The sequence below is a fragment of the Varroa destructor genome, unplaced genomic scaffold (assembly GCF_002443255.2).
Source record: "Varroa destructor unplaced genomic scaffold, Vdes_3.0 BEIS01000005.1, whole genome shotgun sequence".
Lineage (NCBI taxonomy): Eukaryota > Metazoa > Arthropoda > Arachnida > Mesostigmata > Varroidae > Varroa > Varroa destructor.
In genome coordinates this window covers 21,599,264-21,618,576 of record NW_019211458.1, presented here as the reverse complement: position 1 = coordinate 21,618,576, position 19,313 = coordinate 21,599,264, and the positions used below count along the sequence as shown (strand labels likewise).

The 19,313-nt window shown below is 41.9% G+C and overlaps 1 protein-coding gene and 1 long non-coding RNA gene across 4 annotated transcripts in view; one reads left to right on the top strand and one right to left on the bottom strand.

The window, feature by feature from the left end:
- The window catches only part of alpha-Catr (alpha-catenin related), a 121,401-nt gene that overhangs the window by 59,469 nt on the left and 42,619 nt on the right, over positions 1 to 19,313 (top strand). For all 3 annotated transcript variants that reach the window (XM_086990690.1, XM_086990691.1, XM_086990692.1), the window contains 2 exons: positions 7,162 to 7,573; positions 18,889 to 19,035. In XM_086990690.1, coding sequence (XP_086846816.1) covers positions 7,162 to 7,573; positions 18,889 to 19,035 — 559 coding nt within the window. The remainder of the gene's footprint in view (positions 1 to 7,161; positions 7,574 to 18,888; positions 19,036 to 19,313) is intronic.
- LOC147755421 (uncharacterized) overlaps positions 11,235 to 19,313 on the bottom strand; it is a 53,168-nt gene continuing 45,089 nt past the window's right edge. Inside the window, exons 2-3 of the long non-coding RNA XR_015328858.1 lie at positions 18,108 to 18,190; positions 11,235 to 11,915 (exon numbers count right to left, since the gene is read on the bottom strand). This is a non-coding gene — a long non-coding RNA (uncharacterized LOC147755421). The remainder of the gene's footprint in view (positions 11,916 to 18,107; positions 18,191 to 19,313) is intronic.

The following is a 19,313-nucleotide window of genomic DNA, read 5'->3' as shown; positions in this document are numbered from 1 at the left end:
TGGTCAATACATGGCCAAATGTAAGGCGCTATCGACTACTCTCCAGCTTAGCTTAACCGTACTAGCGGCAATAACCAGTGTGGGGCCCTCTCATCAGGCCGGATTTGAAGCATAGAACATGATGAGCGGAAGCGCCTTAAATATAACCTGCCAGATTAGGCTAGATTAAGTTCTTAGGTAGGCAATAAACTCACTCGGGAACGGCGAGTGAACAAAGAGAAAATTGCTGGTTTTTAAGGATAGAGCCAGAAGACGCAGTCGCATCGTAAATAAGTGGATGTCGTTCCGCTTGTCGTCTAAGTAGCCACCGTTAGTAGTAGTAGGAATCTATAGAGAAGCAGTCCTATAACTCTGTATAGGTGACATAGTCGTAGAGGTGTGAAACAAAGCGGTAAAGACAACTGAGAGTAACGATCTAGTCGGACTGTGGTTTTGCTTCACTTTCCCTGCGTTCAATTTTGTTGACATTAATGACAAGGATTTTTTAACGTTGTGACAGTGACAGGTAGTTCCTGCTCCTGAGCTATGCTGGTCAAGGAAGGTTGGCAATACTCGACAAGGACTACTACGTCTAGCCGGCTATCGCAAACTGCCGGCGCTGATGGACAAACCGAAATCGATATTGATATTGGTTCACTGTCAGACAGAGGGCAAAGTATCTACTTATATAGCAGAACGCGATTCTTTTCCACCAACCACTTCTACACTCCCTAGAGCGTTAGGGTTTCTATTTCTTGCAGCTTTGCCCTCTTCGCCTTTATCACATCTTCATGCCGTTGCTGCTGATTTCAAATTAACTTTGCTTTCTGTATAGGTTCGTAATAATATTCTACTCACATTACTCCTGTGTCTGAATTGTGTCAGAATACGAGACCAACCTGCAGGTACCTTATCCCAGTTTATCGTCACCTACTTGTTATTGCCCTTTTATTCGTTCAGAAAGTACAGTAGCCTAACTTACACGCCTAGACGTGATGCACCAAAGTTGTTATACCATCTCTGTTATTGTTACACCGCATCCGTTTTTATCTGGAAGCAATCCGCATTACCGGTCCGAAATTTCCTTTATTTTAAGGGATACAGGTTTTTCATTTTACGGAACATAGCAGCCTGAAAAGCGTGCTTGAAACTAATCTACATCGGCAATCGCAGCTTTTTTTTCTTTTTGCCAGGCTTTGAAGATATGTCAAGAACGCAACATTTTTAATAACACAGAAGTAACAAGCGAAACTCTCAAAAGGGGTAAGACAGAAAGGTAAAAGGACGATTTGTGAACGAGCATTGCCCTTAATAACACAGGAGCGTCGAGCAGTGGAAGTTTGAATTCTTGTCGAACGGAAAGCACATTCGGCAGAAAATCGCACCAATAAGACGAGTCAGCTACACCGCAGAAGTGTACTAATCAGAGCCAATACTGCTATTCGCAAAAGGCCAAGTTGAAGTGGTGGCGGAGCCAAAGCAAGCATAGGTGTACACGAACCTCAGGATGTAAATAAATCCATCTAACACGGACGAAGTAGCAGCCTAGGCGTTTTGAAAGGCAAATGGACATTCAGGTTAGATATATACTAATAGAGCCTAAAAGTTTGGCCTGAAAGGCCAGCTGCTTGGCACCTTTATAGACGAGTTCGCATCGCGCCGTTAGACCGATTGGAAGAAGGGACAAATATATCAACGGATTTTTCTTGTATCCTATCCTACCAGCACTGCTGCGGGTGTCGCTTCTTGCCTGTACTACCGATTGAGTAGTTTTCCTTCTACTCTAGACCTCGTACTGACCAGTATTTACCTCGTTCAGTATTACATTGATGACTACAGAGAGACGGTCTATTAGGCCTATCACCGCTGATACTTTCCTACACTCTCACCCGTTTTTAAAAGGCGAATGAGAGGAAATGACGAGGAAAGTAAGAAAGATATTCGAATAGTTCAATTTGTTTCCAAAATCTCAATAGGTTCCCGATTTTTAGGAGTGACCCCGTTAAGCGGGAGAAGAGCAAAGGCAGGCAGCGGCGTCGCTAGCGACACAAATAACGGTAAGGGCAGTGCTTGGGGCAACGTACTCACGACAACCTCTTCCACGAACAGCTGCAGTCTCAAAAGGGAGCCGTCCCCTTCTCGTTCAAGCGAACTGTCATCAAGCCCACTGACTTGAACGACTGATCACGCTTACCCTACCCGGTGTCATGCGGCGCCGGTGGCCAGATGGGCCAAGGAACCTCAGTCCACCTTTCTGACGAGGCGTTCAACGGGCGACAACTAGAAACTGGAAGACTTATTGAAAGGCTGACAGTTCGAAAGGCGCTGGAAAAATCGACAACAGCAGCAGTAATAGCAGCTGCATTGAATATGCCTTGACCCTTGTTAACATCAGAGATGGAACATCGTCCATCATTGACGTTCACAGTTGAGAGACGTTTGGCACCGGCTGCACATGTGTAATACTCAGAACAAGGAGGGGAAGCCGAAAAGGACGACAGCAAAGTGCCCATAAACGGCGTATTCAGCGAAAATGCCACATATTGAATGCTGACATTTCAAGCGACGGTAATAATGTAGCAGGAGCGCAGAGAGCTGCTCCAGTGATCGTCTACACTGGGGCGAAACGGGAATGGAAGCTGTGTTACTCGTACACTCATACAATTTTTTGGCAATGGATCGCTGTGATCGGCAAAGGCGCTTGTGCCCAGCAGAGCTCCAGCGGAAGGCAGAAAACGACTGTACGAAGGGAATAATCAGTATCCCCTTGATCCTTATGCAGCGTGCGGCGAACCAAGGCGTAGCTTTTATATGATATTTCATGCAGCAGCTCACAGAAAACTTGATGGCGTCCCACTTGCAGTGCGTACTTACCATTCTTTGAGAGGAGAAAGCAATGACCAGCTTAAAATGTCCGTGTGTAGCCTGTAGGATAGTAGGCCCTTTTCTCTGCCATTGCTTCTTTACAGCCTCGAATAATGCCGATTGCAGCTACCGGTACTAGCAGCGCTGTGCATGGCGAAGAGGTGGTAGCCCACAGACAGTGACGACTTCATTGACCAGGGTTTCCCTGCCGGCCCACGGTCTGCCTGCCCCTAAAGGTAATGGATTCAGAGCACCAATCGACATTAGCCTGTTTGCACCAAGACTTTTGGTCAATCCTTGGGGGAGCTGGCGAAGCGATGGTATAAACCAAAAAGAAGGAGGATGCTCGAACAGGGGCTTGATTTGGGTCACATTAACCAGCTTCATTCCAGCACATTCAGCGAGGCAGTATAGTATATATAGTATAGGCACATAGTGAGAAAGCGTTAGACAAAGTGTACAATAGATAAAGAGAAGGAAATCAAGGGAAAGAAAAAGGAATAGATCTTTGTTGTCACGATTTTTTTTACATTATCACCTACGGTCTTTCAGGGCAAGGATTAGAACAGCCAATTACACGAATACCCCGCCATGACATCTACTCACCCAACTAATTACCACCGAGCAGTGGCCATTGGCTGGGTTGTTGCCAACTCTACAACCCTTATTGTTACGAGCGTTATTACCGCCTTGCCGCTAACGGAGTGTTACTCTGGATTTGCTCCGCCCCGTTTTCAAACATGAGTTAAGCCTGGAACTCTACCACGCTCGATACACCCAGTCCATAGCCCGCGGCGGCAACGATCGTAGCGGCGGACACTACGCTGGCATTTATGTCTATCTAGTGGATTTGGTAAAAACAGTAATGTTATTAAAAATACTTGTAACAATAGCTGGTGCTACTCCTGGAGCAAAAGAGCGTCGTCACGTTGTATAAATATTGCTTACATAGATAGTACTAACTATAGCGGCTAACTAATCAGCCGCTGAACTTCCATTGCTAGAACAGCCTGCGAAATTGAAGTGGAGAAAACGGCTCGGAAGTGGAAACGAGAACATCTTCGCATGATGGGGCCTCTCTATCCGGTCCCATGTCATCCTCCTGTTACTACAACCACTACTAATATAGTATGCTAGACAAAAAATACTCTTGAAGGATCCAACGTTTTTAGGTCGGTTTTAAACAAAGTATAGTGTATATTGTGTACTCGATATTGACGGAAACAGCGACAAATAAATATAAACTTGCACGAAGAACTCTATTCGTACGCACGATTTGGTATTTTCTTGATAATTTACTTCTAAACGATTTTCGGCATCGCTTCGAGTCACGTTCGAAATATTGATTGGCTTAGTATTGGAGACGGTAGTCTATAGCGGAACATGAAATCGATCTTCATTAGCCATCACAGGCAGTAAGTTTAATTATAAGGAAAACTGCTCTATCTCATAAAAAGGGAATTGATAGAATTGTTCATGATGACCAGGTTCAGTTAATTTCTCATTTAACCCTTTCCGTCTGGCCAAGCACAATCAGAAGCTAAGCAGAACACCGTCGAGCTGAAATCACCTTGACGCAATACTCTATAATCATAATGTACTTCTGATTTTGGCCCGATGACCAGCACAAGTCTATTCTGAAGTTCGTTCGGTTCTGTCTGTTTAGATTCAAATGAATTGATCGAGTTGACGGTCATAAAGGCCCTTGCATACCCAGAAGATACACACAGGCATATAAGACCCGAGGCCGTTTTCCCTAGCTTCTACTAATGCCATGTCATATCTGATTCTATCGCTCTAAAAAGCCGCTCTCACGTTTATGTATACAGGCGATGAAACAGATCTTGATGCGGATCGTCCACAAAGTAACCTCTGTGAAAAAGAAAAAATAATGCAAAAAGATATCCATCTTGCAGCATATTGACGAAACGGATATCAATAACCTTTGCACGAAATATTTCGTGCGTTTAGTTGTGACAGCTGTTGATTGACGAACTGGATTTATGTTGAGATATGTCGTTTAACTGTCACTACGGGTCACATTTGTTTGCCCCGGCGGCCTTCATAGCAGTAGCGTTCATACCCCAGACAGATGTTGAAGGATGATCTCCTATAGGACAATCGATTAAACTGCAAATTTGTAGTCTATAACATTGTTTGTTAAGCGGACAATATTGGTAACACATTTGTAGGCGTAGCATATGAACGTAATGCTATTTCACAAATAATAGTTACTACTATTATTTATCGCTTCAAGCTATTTTTATGAATAGATAAATGCTCGTGCATTTTACCTCTCGGAAACTTAGCCTCGAAAAAAACGAGTTATAATAGTTTCTATTTATACAAAAACCGAATGGGTCTGGGCAGTGATCGGCAAGTGAAGACCCTGTCGTGTGAGGTCAGACGAAGGACCCACTTCGCTCATGTGTGTTCGTTGTTGTTAACTTAGTAATACGACAATAATAAAATAATAACGAAATAATAAAATAATCTGCCGCTGTCGTAAGCGATATGATTACATCAAGGCACCTTTTGTATGTGTTCGACGCGTTTATAGCCATAGATTAGCAGCCATGAGGGAGATGATCCCCATAAGCTGCTGTCTTGTTTCGAAATACTCTTTTTTGGTTAGAAAAGATTTTTCAATAGAGATTGTCCGTCTCCTTTTATGCTTGTATGCATTTTAATGAAGTTTTCGCGAACCGTTTATTAGATACAGTAGAATACCTACTCGTACTACTTACCGATTGGCGATCACGGTCAGCTAAGCAATTTTGTGACAATTTCTTCCATCTGATCACAACGAACCCCCTTCAAGAATAAACAGAATAACCCGAAGTTCTAATGCGATACGAATCTATCCAGCACCGCTTGTGACATGGCGGAGCGATACCGGGGCTGCCTGGCGGTCGAGTTAGAATCAGCGATCCATTAAACCTCACAGTAGGCTTCTTGTGGGCTAGCCAGTCGAGTTGTCTAAACAAGAAGCTCGAAAATACAAATTCATATGCCAGGGTTTTTTCTTATGTAGTGAACAGTTGGAATTCATTTAAGGCAAAAACTCAGTTCACAGTATACGAGTGGCATTTACAGAAGAATGGCATCTGTCCGGAGCATCCACTGATTGCCAGGGCGGCAATGGCTTACCCAGATAATAAAACTGATTCTGAAATCTAACAAAAGCGCTGGTACAAATCCAACTATAATTACATGCCAAAAAAATGCCACAAAGCAATTGACTTCTTGTGCTTACGCCTCTACCAATCTAAACACACACTAAATGACATCGTTTTAAGATTATATATATATATATATACACTATATATATGTATATATAGAGAAAGCAAGCCGATATATGAGTACTTAAATCAGAGCTGTTTATTAAAGTAACTTGCTGTTCGACTTGTGATCTAAAGTGCCGTACCCTACTAAATTGTCTCAAAAAGTTATTTCAAGAAAAAGTAGGCTAACGGTTAAATTAGGCCTCTAGCCCTACGTTTTTCTTACCGAAAAGCAAATTCCCTTTTTAGTTAGGAGTTCACGTTTGTTCTGTCTCTCTGTTACTCTTATGTCTTAATATACATCGGGTATAAGTAAGCCTTTTGACGTGCTTACGGTATCTGGTAACGTATGTCTGGTTGGAATGAATTTGACAACTGGAAGTTACACATACTTGATTTGTGATATACTCGTCTTCCAGTATAGATTTGTAAATACCCTACTATTTAGTAATATTACTGTTCTTTTGCATGAATAAAACTCACAAAAAATGAGGTATCTACGGAGCTGGCAGGACACGCTGAGATTAAGTTAGGCGACGATTGTTAACACGAAACGAACTCAGGTCGTTGTCGTCCAGATTAAAATGATTCATCCGTGTAAATGCGTGTGTAATTTTGTTTATCTGAACGTATTGTTACGCGTCAAGCCATAAAGACTAAGCGAAATGTTTCCGCGTGACACCCAAGATCTGGAGTTCTTTACTCCGAAACACAATCTCATATCTGAACACAGAACCGAAATAATAAATGAAATGTCAAATTGTACCTATTACAGCAGACACTATATTTTTGAAAATTCACAAACGGTGACTAACCTAGTAAGTCAGTACTGCTTTAGATATGACCAATAAACTGTTTATCACACAACGCAATGATGAGTCATAGACGAACGATACGCGCATGAACGATAACACCTTAGTAAGCTGTGCTCAATTATAGTTCCATCCTATTACATCATCTCAGTTTTAACATATACTGTATTTTTAACTAATACGTCCTTTTTCGATTGTTTGCTACACGATATCATTTTCAGAATGAAGCTGGCTCGCGCGGCCAAGACGCTCCTTTCGAGTGTCACGCGGGTCCTGCTACTTGCGGACACGGTCGTGGTGAAGCAACTGTTAGGCCCAAACAAGGAACACCAGTCGGCTGGGTTGCACCAACATCAGGCTCCTCTTGGCCTGCAGATGCAGATACAGGCCAGCGGGATCCACCATCTCCAGGGTCGCCCTGGCAATCCAGGCAGCCTCAACGAACTCAATATCAACACCAGCGCGCTAGATGCGCTAAATGGCGCGGCGCTGACGGATGTGGGGGCGCTATTGCCGCTGAGTCCTCATGACCCCCTGCAGAGCGTCACCAACTTCATCGACTTTGTCAAAGCGTTTAGCCAATTCGGTGCCGACATGATGGAGCTCATACAAGTCATCTCTGACCGACAGGCAGTATGTTGCATAAACACGTCACTTTCATTTGTTATCCTTTGTTCGAATTATTATGCAAAAATAGAGTAACGAAGGATATAAGAATTCTTAACACGTAAAAATAAATTCGCTCTTAAAAAAGGGTAGACAAACACTTTCAAGCGCAAGCTATGTAATCTGGATATGTCGGCAGATGCCAAAGTAGTGCCTTAAAAAGCTATAGTGAAGTATGTTAATTCAGAAAAAAAAACTCAATATACAACAAAATGCGATATTCAATGACGCAACACATGCCATTGATTATGTCATACAAAATGAGCTTAAGTATGACGATACCTCAAAGTTTGGCGCGTCAGTCCCTTAGGGATCACTGGAGCTCTGTAAACAAGCTACAACACCCAATGGAAGCATAGAGCTTCGACATTTATTTCACCAAAATTTAAATGCTATCACAGGTTTTAAGGTCAGTATGTCAAGTCTTCTCTGCGACTCTTACGTTTAATATAAGATCTATGGAAAAAGCATTGGCTTGTTTGTACATGGAACAATATATTTTTGAGTATAATTGGTTGAAGAAATTAAAGAACATGTGCCATCTCAATGTAATGCGAAGACACGCAGCAGCAGTAGATGAACATAACCCATTTCTTCTTCTTCTCAACTGGATTAATGCAAAAATCGTTGTTTATTAGGACGTAATATTTAGAAGATTTACAGTACCCTATTTATATCGCTAAGCTTTTGTCTTAATCCACTAGTAGCGGTGGTTAGGTCGCCCTATGCGTCTATTAGATCCTTATATTGATAACGAAACGTATTGTAAAAACTGCCCAATTTTCCCTTATAAATGACTGTAATACAGGTGTTGTTAATATATTATATAGAGTAGAGTCGCGTGTTAATATCATCTGAAGTAGTTGATGAAAAGAAAACCTTTTGAACACGCTCCTGTATGCCATAATGTTTTTGCACAAATGAAAGACGTCAACCTTTACAGCTTTCTCCCTTAACAACACTTAGCTAATATCTTCATTTCTTTAAGTAATACATGGGCGATTTTTAACACAAAAACATGTCAATAACAGCATCGTTCTCAGACATAACAAGAAATTAAATTGCGCGTTCACGATTACGGTGTGATTTTGTAACACAATGTCTGTATAACACTGTTTCTATTGCGGCCACTACTGTTTACATTTCGTTGTTTTTACGAGCCAAGACGATACCATACCTCATCAACTCAACAAGCTGAGACTGAAATCACGATTAAGATGCTCAATTCGAAGATTAGCTGGCAGTAGTTAAATGACGAAATATAGATTATGGGCAGAAAATTCTAGGACATAGACTTGCATGAACCCTAGCCAAAATTAATTTAAAAGAAAAGACATTTGGCAAGGATGCGTAGCCGATAGGCATCTAGTCGAAACATTTATTCAAAGTTACCAATTTGCATAAACGATGTCCTCTTACCATCAGTTTGAGTCCCTGCTTGGCACTTGACCAAAATGTCGGACAGTCATCACTGATAAGTTCATTTGTTGCGATGTTTGTTTGGGACAGTATAACATAACGATACGATAAGTTAGAGGGAAGTCCTCAATGAAAAGCGAATTTCGTTTGGCCAACGAAGTCAGGCCATTTCAAACAGTGCTTAAAATAGACATTGGGATCCCACGGACTCGCCCTTTACCTTGTAGCTGTTCAGAAAACTATCTCAGTGTTCACGATTTCTAGAACGAGCCCCGACATAGCTCCTAGATACCCACTATCGCTGCGTAATTACCTACAGACATTTACCTGCTACCTAAATGTTAGTGGTACTGACCCGCGCTAGTAATCACGTTGGCGGATACTTGGGAACAGGCTGTACAAAAAACGATGTGTCTGAGCCGAAAGATGGTAGACCAAGAAAAGTTGTTTGATAGGCAGCAGTAACGGTCTAGTCGATCAATGTTCTATCCAGCCCAGTCACTTTCAGTCACCGGACACACGAAGATTTTTGAATGCATTATCTACGGAATCTATCTGACGATCCTCAACCGCCTCCACCCGCTCGTAAGTGCCTAAAAGGCGAAAGGAGGTTCGTTAATTCTGAATATTCCTTGTCAGATAGGCCGTAAGAAAATCCATTGTAACACTTAGCCGTATGTGGGAAGTAACGGAAAGGGCAAGGAATTATCGTGATGAGCACCTGACATAAATAAATAAAGGTGAAAAGCGCGTGATGTACGAAGGCGGGTAATAATATCGAATGTAGAGGGTGTATATATAATGTCCGTATCTGTAATGCGTTCTTAGTGTTCATGAAGTACCCTTTTAATTTCAATATGGCACCCACTATGGGTAATGTAAAAGACACTATAACAACGATATACAGATCGGAGCGACTACAAGACCTCTCGCCTTCACTAGATGTGAGACGTTTTCAGCCGATCGTTTACTGTACAGGTGGTGTGATTAGTTGTGCGGTGAGTCAGTAACCCTCGATTATGGATCTATGCAGAGGTCTTTTGCTTTCAGCAGAGACTCATCGTTGGGCCGTGCTGGTCTCGATGAAGAAGGCACCACTTAGTCCTAATGTAGTAAGGCGTAATTCTGCTGTCATAAGATCAGGAGGGATCACTTAAGAAAATGATGTGAACTCTGGCAATCTTGCGTTTGTCAAGATCGAATGGGAGCTGAGCATGCTTCAACCAATACATTTTTTTGTACACAGAAAGATCAGAAAATTAATTATTAATAACTTCTATTTTTCATTATCTAGGCCGAAGCGAAAGCTGTCGAATAAGCCTTTTGATAGCCTGATGCGAATAAGCATTACTAGCATATGTATTGTATGTACTGTACAAAAAGGTTCATTACCAAGGCAATACTGAGGATCAACACGAGACAAACACTACTAAAATGTTTAGAGCATCCAGGCTTTTAGTAATTACGCCGTCGAGAGTATAGGATCATATCCATCAATGTGATTATATGCTGTTGAGACCAGTTCATTACCGTTTTTAATTTCCCTCTCTTTATATATACACAGAGTGGAAGATTCAAAACTGGGCAAGCTGTTTATCGTAGGATTTACGAAAAAAAAAAAATAGTTCTATCTAAAATAAGACAACAAATACAATATCGCATTTTCAGGATTCGAGTGAAGATTACCTATTGTGCAATGTCTTGACGCGAGACAAACCTATACTAGGATTAAAAACTTTGTTGGCTAGAATGAATGGTCTGCGTTATCAGCTTCTGAAAGTCCGAGGAAGGCTTTTATAAGGCACATCGAAAGGTTTTCGATGAAGCTTAGGTTTATAAAGCTCCATGATTTATCAGAATGGCTTAAAATGCCATTTTTAGAATCCCAAGTCTTCGACACGGAAATTAACGGGCGTTTTGTAAAAAAGAAAATGTCAGTTACCACTTGCGTCGTTTGCGTAAACTTCAGCGGTTAGTTTTTTTTTTTGAGATTTTTAAAATATTTCTGCTGTTTTGAGTCCTTTTATTTTAGGATTTTCGGCCTGGTATTAGCTTCAAAGTAGACTCACTTTAATTTTTTTTACATTCATGTTGTATTTTAGCAAAACTTCCGTGTGTTTATATCGACTAATATCAGTTTATAATATAGTCACTGCTAGAACGTTTATTGCGAATTAAAAATAAACAATTTGAAAACGAAGTCTCGAATTTAAGCTGAAATCGGGGTGCATAGCAGTTATATTGGACAAACGTGAGCTTCAGTACTGATACTTCTAGCAATATATATATGTACACATATGCACTAGTCCCCTGTTTATGTGCACGAGGAGCTCACCCATGTACAAGAAATTTTAGCGGTGAACTTTGTAGCAGCGTTAGGTCGTTCTAATATTAATCTTGTATACATACTAATATACACTATAGATTGGTTATGTGTAGATATGGAAAAGTTTAACCATGAGTCGTTTTTGATACTGTATCTAAATTTAAAAAAAAATCAGTTGGAGTATCTTTACTTTCTTTTTTTCTATCTATCTGCAGTATCAGGATTAAGTCATAAGGAAAAGTCTAAAGATAACACCTTTCGTATATATATAACCAATCTATAATATGTTATAACACTGTTAAAGTTTCTTCATGTGTATGAGCTCTTTGTGCGCGTGAATTGCGGTTGCCCAAAAGGAGTAAGGTCGCCCGGTGTTTAACCGCTGTTGCTGGATCGCCGCTAGGAAATTCGATTAGTTCTCCAAGGCAAAACACCACCCGATACACCACACTGCCGTATATCCATAACGTCATTTGTATGACCACTTCTTAGGTCAAGCCTGCGGCTCAGGTCGGGTCTTCCTCAGCTGGGCGGTTCTCTGTGCATTGACACATGTGCAAACATCTGTATCAACAAAGATATAGCAGCATACATCATATTAGTTGTCCGCCCCCTGGTGGTACGTGATGGCTTGCATTGTGGATAGCAATGTTTAACGCAGCGCCTGATGCGCATACTCCCATTGTGCTTAGCCCGCATTAGCATTATGTGGCGAAAAATTTGTAATGAAAACTCTTTTCTGAGTTTCCCATCGTCTGATCAATACCAGGCCTTGCGCTAAACGTCAACTATGTTACAACGTATCGGTGACAACACCGCGGCGTCGCTTTCTTACCAGGCATAAGGCAGCTCTGTTTCAAAAGGCCTCACCCTTCTCGCCTCCACCGTCTATCCTCCCTTAGTACTTCTTAGTTCGCTCATGGTGAAAACAATATCTTGAAAAGCCTTTTTTTCCACACCAACGAAAACTATATTAGAAGTGGAAATAGTAAAATTATTGTATCCCGTCGCTCTCACCTTTCTTTTTATTTTTCCTTCTATTTAGGCTTAGGTAAGGTAATGTCAGTCGGTCATATAGCGTGTACTAGATTTTGTAGAATACATCAAACTCCAAGAATACAAACAAAAAGTCTTTTGTCAATGTCATGTTTTTCCATTTGAAAAAAATTTCCTCTGTGCTTGAAAAACGATACTACTCAATGATATCCATAATCCGTGACTCAGATTGCGGTCGTACAAGTACCCGGTGCTCGGGTATTCCCGAATTAGAAGTATTATATTAATATACGCATACATCTGAAGGACACGCGGTTATAAGGTGGTCTACATTTTTTTGCAGTTCCCTCTATTTAGGTCCAGGCAATCCTTCCTATTCCTTATAAGCGACTTGAAGTTGATATATGGTCGTCCTCCGCCTGCCGCTCCACTACCCAGCTTCGCCCGTCCTGATTTTGGTTGTGTGTCCTACAATTTTCGAACTGTCAGCTTCATACACTCCGCATCTCTTTTTGCTTTTTGCTCCACTTAGTTGAACTATTCCGATAATTTGTAACATCGCCGCGTGTTCTGTTGTTCAGGCCATCTCAGGTCAGTCGGTCGGTAGGCAACATAAATTGAACGGTCACATCATCTTATTTTCTGCAAACGCTGTTCGGTTACGTCGGCACCATCGATGTTGCTACTGCATGTAAAGGCGGTAATGAAATTTCTAACTGGTGCTTTGACGAGTCGCCCAGCTCTACAGTTGTCCGGACTCTCCTAGACAGCAGTTTCTCTGGCAGTCCTTTGCTTCCGTGCGATTTCGTATTCTGTTCTTCTTGTCCTACGCATTCCGGACGTGGTACCAGCACAATCAGCGTAGGCAGGTTCAGACGTGAACGCAGTGATACAGTAGGGCTCCAACCTAAACTCTCATATGCTCTTATATTGCTTGCAACAGTCAGCAGCGTATCAGTCACAGAATACGTCTACACTTCCACAGGCCGACTCATATGGCCTCGGGGGGAGCCATCCCAGTTCGAGGCAGACCTGTAACTCACCACTGTGACCATCGATTATGGCTGCAGATAAACGGAAACGATTGCAAACAATTCGGGCCGGGACCGAAATGTATAATGGAGATATTCGGCTTATGGGTGGATGGTTCAGCAGTGACTTAGGAAAAAGCGGGAATAAGTGGGTGTGATCACCGGAAGTAGAAATTATCACCGGAAATTAGACTAAACGCACCGAGTCCAGTTTCGGTTGACTTCGCATCAAATGCAGAGCGTCGCTTTCGCACTTACCATATACTATTATGGTATAGGTTGTTCCGCCTGACTTCATAGTCATGATCTGTGCAGGCGGCCACCCTTATCTGCACACAAAAATGCGTAGTTATATATATATATATATATATATCTATATATCTGGATCGGCGCTACGCTTGCGGATTACTGCAGTAATCTATGGTTTAATGTAGTACCAAGTCGAAACACTCCTGGTTAAGAGTAAGCCAGTAGGTACTAACAGCCAGTGCTTGTGCAACCGACGAATGGTCAGCCGTATAAAAAAAATTACAATGAACAAAAATTATAAATAGTTGCCGCTTAGATAATTATGGCTCCACTTGACAGCTTTCATATGTAGTAGTCCACTGCTGTTTTCTTCTTAACATCATTAAATCATCTCTCCCACAGTAGCGCTCCCAAGCGTTGCTCCACCTCCAGGTTTGTCGCTCCCTATTCCATTTTTCTCCTCTATACCCCACGTATAATTGAATAATTAATGCAGGCAATGTGTATGGAGTACGACCACATGCTCAGGCACATACACACAAACACCGTGCTCCATATTTTCAGTACTCTGTATCCATAAGAGGAGCCAGTCATTAAAGCGTCGAGTGTTTGGCTTCTGCTATAAAACTCTGGGAAGTTAATTACCTGGAAACAAAATAAGTCATTGCTCCCAAAAGGATTAGAATGTATTAGATAGCATTGCAACAGATCACATTACGAGCTACAGTGTGTGTGTGTGTGACATGTGATGGCTCTTTAAGTACTTCGAATGAGATCTCAGCAAATACCACAATTTTATAAATATACCACATATTAGTGCATAGACGAATCATTACGGGCTGACAAAACTGTGACAGATCTTTGTTGTGCTCTCTTCGATCATTCAGGATTAACAAGGAGCCCAGTGTTGAGTTAATCTATCATTAGTCGCTGCATTTTGCTTCATAAAAAAGCAACGATGGGATAAATGCTATTTCATTCTACTGGAAATTTTAGAAAGTAAAAATCTAAAATTTAGCATCCAATTAAGCTATGGACATTTTATGAGGAACTTCTATTTTTGGCTTGTACATATATTTGACTAGGTTGTCTGTCTCAATCCTAGCCAGCCAACAATCTACTTAATTCCTAAGGTTATATAAGCCGTCGGGCCAGGTGCATCTTAACTCTCTGAGAGCTGGTGCTCATCAGAAATTCTCATTAGTTTGGGTAATTGCATGATTATTAACTCTGTATTAATTACCCAAGTTCCGGGCAAGCGTAACTCGTTTTGGAGCTATGATGATAAGCACGTCTATGCGAGCAAGCTGTCGTTGCCGATTCGCGCTCCTCATAGCCAAGGAAGACTTCAGGTCCCGTCCTTTGAGAGTATGAACACTTCGATGAGTGAGTGAGTGAGTGAGTGCCCGCAGGCGGCATGGGACAGGAGCTTTCTTCTTGCCAGTACCTTGGCCTCGAGCACGGCCTGCTACTGTTAGGCAGCGAAGATATCATTTGAAGTCGCGCTATAGGGAATCTACTTGGGCCATTCTCTTTTCCGATCCATCCAAATTATCCAGCCTACGACTGCTTGCATGCAAACATCGTGAAGTGAATATGTGGACATCTTCTTGTTTTCATAAATGTTGAGGCCGGAGATGTGTTGGTCGACTTGTTGAACATTCAGTGCGCAAATTTCCAACACTCGCTTTGCGGGGCTTTCAACAAATGGAAAGGTCGTCGGGCCCTATGGTGTCCTCGTGGCCGAGGGAGGTTCCGGGACTAAGATTAGTTCCTCTAGCACCAAGTATCGGAAGAAGCTAAGGGATACATCCCAGAGCAGAAACCTTTCCTAGTGATGAAGTTAGAACATGCACTATGATCAAGCTTTCTTTCGTCTCTATTTTCCCACACTTCACACGCCAACGACACGTTTGCTGTTGCCGTCCTCCTGCCTTGACCGTCATCCTACTCATCAGATGGCATTGGAAAAACTTTAAATTGCCAGAGACACGCTTGGCTTGCGCGAACTCACTTTCTCCTTCCCACCAAATGTAGCGTTTCGTTACCCTCATGACTGGCATACGTTGCCTACGAGCATCGTTACTTTTGCGATTATAAGGCTCACGATCGTCAACAATTTCCGGCGGTGCTCTCTGTGGCAGTGAAAATGATCTAATTGACGATGATTCTTAAGGGAGATCCGAGACGACAGGATTTAGTGATATAATATTGTTAGCTTAATTCTCTTGGCTATTTACGTGATACGTTTGATGTTGGTGGCAATTCAGTATCTAGTATTTGATCATTAATAATAATCAGGGATCAGCTGACTCCTCGAACAGTTCGTATAGCTTTTCGAGTCGACGGTTTATGATACGCATAAATGCAACGATAGCACAGGAAACTACTTGTTCGTAGTTATACGAAGCTGAGACAATGACAAGATAGGCAACGAGGTATGGAGAGCGCGGTTTAATTTAGCCAGAGGTGAAAGCAAAACATCCAACATGGCTTCCCGAAGCCAACCAGAGATTGAAAAATACGAACGCCGAGTAAATTGCCAAAGAATTTTTAGACGATCGTCTGCTTGTGTGGTACGTTCATCAAGCACTAAAGAAAGAACTACCCTGTGTGAGAATGATGATCTTTCCACTTTTTCATAGTTTCGTTTGGGGTGCCAAGATGATTTGCAAAATAAACATATCGATAGATAGTCTCATCGCGTTGGTGTCGCAGCGTTCCACGCCTTTATCGCGTGCTGACGTTTGACCGTTCATCGAATTGCTTAGGCTGGCGTGTGGATCACGTACTTAAGGTCGCGATTCTGCCCCGCTGCTTTTTGCACAGCGGCAAATGATAAATAACTGGTCAGATACATATAGACTGTGTAGACCAATGTCGCTTTATATGCTCTAGCCCTTTGATTTGACCAATTGCCCTCTGGCTTGTGGCAGAATGGTTGACTAACTAATTAATGTAACGTTGAAGGGCGTCAGTTGCATGATCAACGGCAAACCCATTCGTTGGTAACGTAAAATTAATCTAATATTTTTCAACATCCTGGCTAGCTAAACACAGCAGAATGAATAGTAAATTTTGGTGTGATAAGAATGCGGTCTCATGCTAGAAAACATAAGTTATGCTAAACCTATGTATAGACTAGATCAACAAAGTACTGATGAGACGCCCGAACTTCTGCGACTAAACTGCGCTATTACTTCATCACGATATTCATCCGGCTGTCTATAATCTACAAATTAGACTTCCCAGCACCGCGTGTTTTATACAGAAGGGCGATTTGAACGACAGATGACTTGGAAGCAGAAGGTTCAGGAAGAATTGAACGAAGGGCTTGGATTTTAAGCAGGTGCAGACCTGCAGGCAACTGCTTCAGAATGGAATTGAATGAGGAGCCAATTTGTTCCGGTGCACCACTGGAGACGACAAGTTGGTGTAACGCACAGGCAAAACTACTGTTGTCTATTCAAAAGTAAGGCTACACAGAAAAGATTTACAAGATGTATTTGGTAGTGTTGCTCCAGCTTGTACGTCGCTACTTGTATTTGTCGCACGGTTTTTGCAGGAGGGCTTAGCGCCTATACCTCGATGCTTTAACATTTTTTATTCATCAGATCTAGTCTTTTATGACTATTCGTTGTTCTCGAGGCAATCCGAAAAGGACAAACATTGAAACGAGTCCGGAAATCCTACGAGCGCACGATTCAGGTTTACTCTGTACTGAAATGTAGGTTCGAAAATCGTACTAACTACTGGAAATCCGGCAGGGATTAGTTCGAAAGGACTGATTGTTGTTCGGACCGTTGAGGTATGTGCAGTTAGTGTAGGACCATATTCCAAATACTCTATGCATATCACATTGTAGGGAAACCTCGTTTTGCCATATGGATTAGCAATGTTTATTTATCCTTCGCCATCACGTTAACTGCCTGTCGCTGTACGAATGGTGGCTATACAAAGAACGTACGACACTTCTTTTCTAGATGTATTCTTCTAGATTTTTAGATGCAGCATACCGAAATCAAATGTCCTGCCGCTTCTATATAATTTGCAGAAGGGATAACCTTTGAAGGCTGCCTGATTGATGTCCAGTCGCCCGGTCCGAATGTTCTTTTAGTTCAGAGTGACTAAGCTACCCCCCGTCAAGCTTGCTACAGATTCCCTTTCGGTGTCTCTTTTATAACAGCGAGCTTCACTTCACTTCACTTCACTTCACAGAATCTGCAGTATACTAGCAAACGATTTATGAGGTTGCTGCCTTTCGCGTAGTTTTCATAGGAAATCCGAATTTTTTTCCAAGGCAAATTGAACTGGTGGATTGGCAGTAGTTAAAAATCAAGAGAACATTTATTGAAACAGCTTCTATTGATACTGTTGATTCTAGTTGGTATCGTAAAATACCGCTATTTTGCAATCAAGGTAGCAATATACGAGACTTCTATAGTTGATGCGCTTATCTTCAAATTGGCAAAACAAGTACCTTGTCGTTCTACGCGTCGACCGTATCATGGATCGGTGTAGTGAACATTTCATGACTATTGTGAATTCCTGAAATGTTCGTTCCTGTAAAAAAAACGAAAAGAAGTACATAAGGGTTTTGTTCGATTCAGCGTAAAAGAAAGAAAAACTATCTGTAAAGGCCAATTAGCAATCCAAAATGCTCACTTAGGTAGCCACGAAACATGGCCTCTATTTTCAAAGGCAGATATTTGCGAGAAATATCGTTTGTGGATTTGTTGCAAAAAATAAATAGTTGTAAAAGCTTAGATATGATAGTTTTAAGGAGGCACTTGGGAATAGACACGGCTCTATAGATTTGATTGTATTCCTTAGTCTTTACCACAGTTGCTCTTGTGGCACGCTTCACCCTATAGAAACCATGGTGAAACTTTGCGAAGTAATCATTAACCTGCACGGTAGTATTTCTAGCTGGTGGATGATTGCTCGAGCTGAGATTTGCCGCTCGATTTCAGGCATAAGCACATTTATGTATGACAGCTAGGCAAACTTTAGCTCGCATTTTGTCTATACATGGTTGTCTGGGTCTTCCTTCCATTATATCCTGGCCTCTAATAAAAGTGGGTCCAAAAAACTGTGCAGATACTTTCTCTGTAACGCGAAGTTGAATCGACTGCAGCGCTAGCTAGAACTGCAGAATTTCTATTGATGAGAACTTAGGAAAAAGGTCGTGTAATTAAAACGCATATGATGAATAAGTATACCCAGCAATATCTTGTTCTTTTCTACGGTACTTTTTTCAGCACGACGAACGCCGAGTTGCGCAGATGGATACAGCGCGTTTGTATCTAGAACGTTCGACTACGATGCTTCTGCAGGCAGCGAAGACGTGTCTACGGCATCCGGACTGCGAGTGGGCAAGGGAGAACCGAGACACGGTCTTGTTACAAGTAAGTGGCTAGTAGTAACGGCTGAGACAAACAAGTCCATATAGAACTACATTGGTAGACATTGTACTTTGAATAATTTTACCGTCTCCCAATTTCACAGGTCCATTCGTACCTGCCCCAAAAAAAGAAGTGGCCAATCAACATTCGTGTTACGTGCCCACGTATATGTATCCCTACCACTGATGTCGCTACTAGTACTTCTGATTTTGTGCTCACCATTAAGTAAGTGCCGGCAGCAGACAGACGGGTTCCTCAGCGAACTGCCACTAGTTCATTTT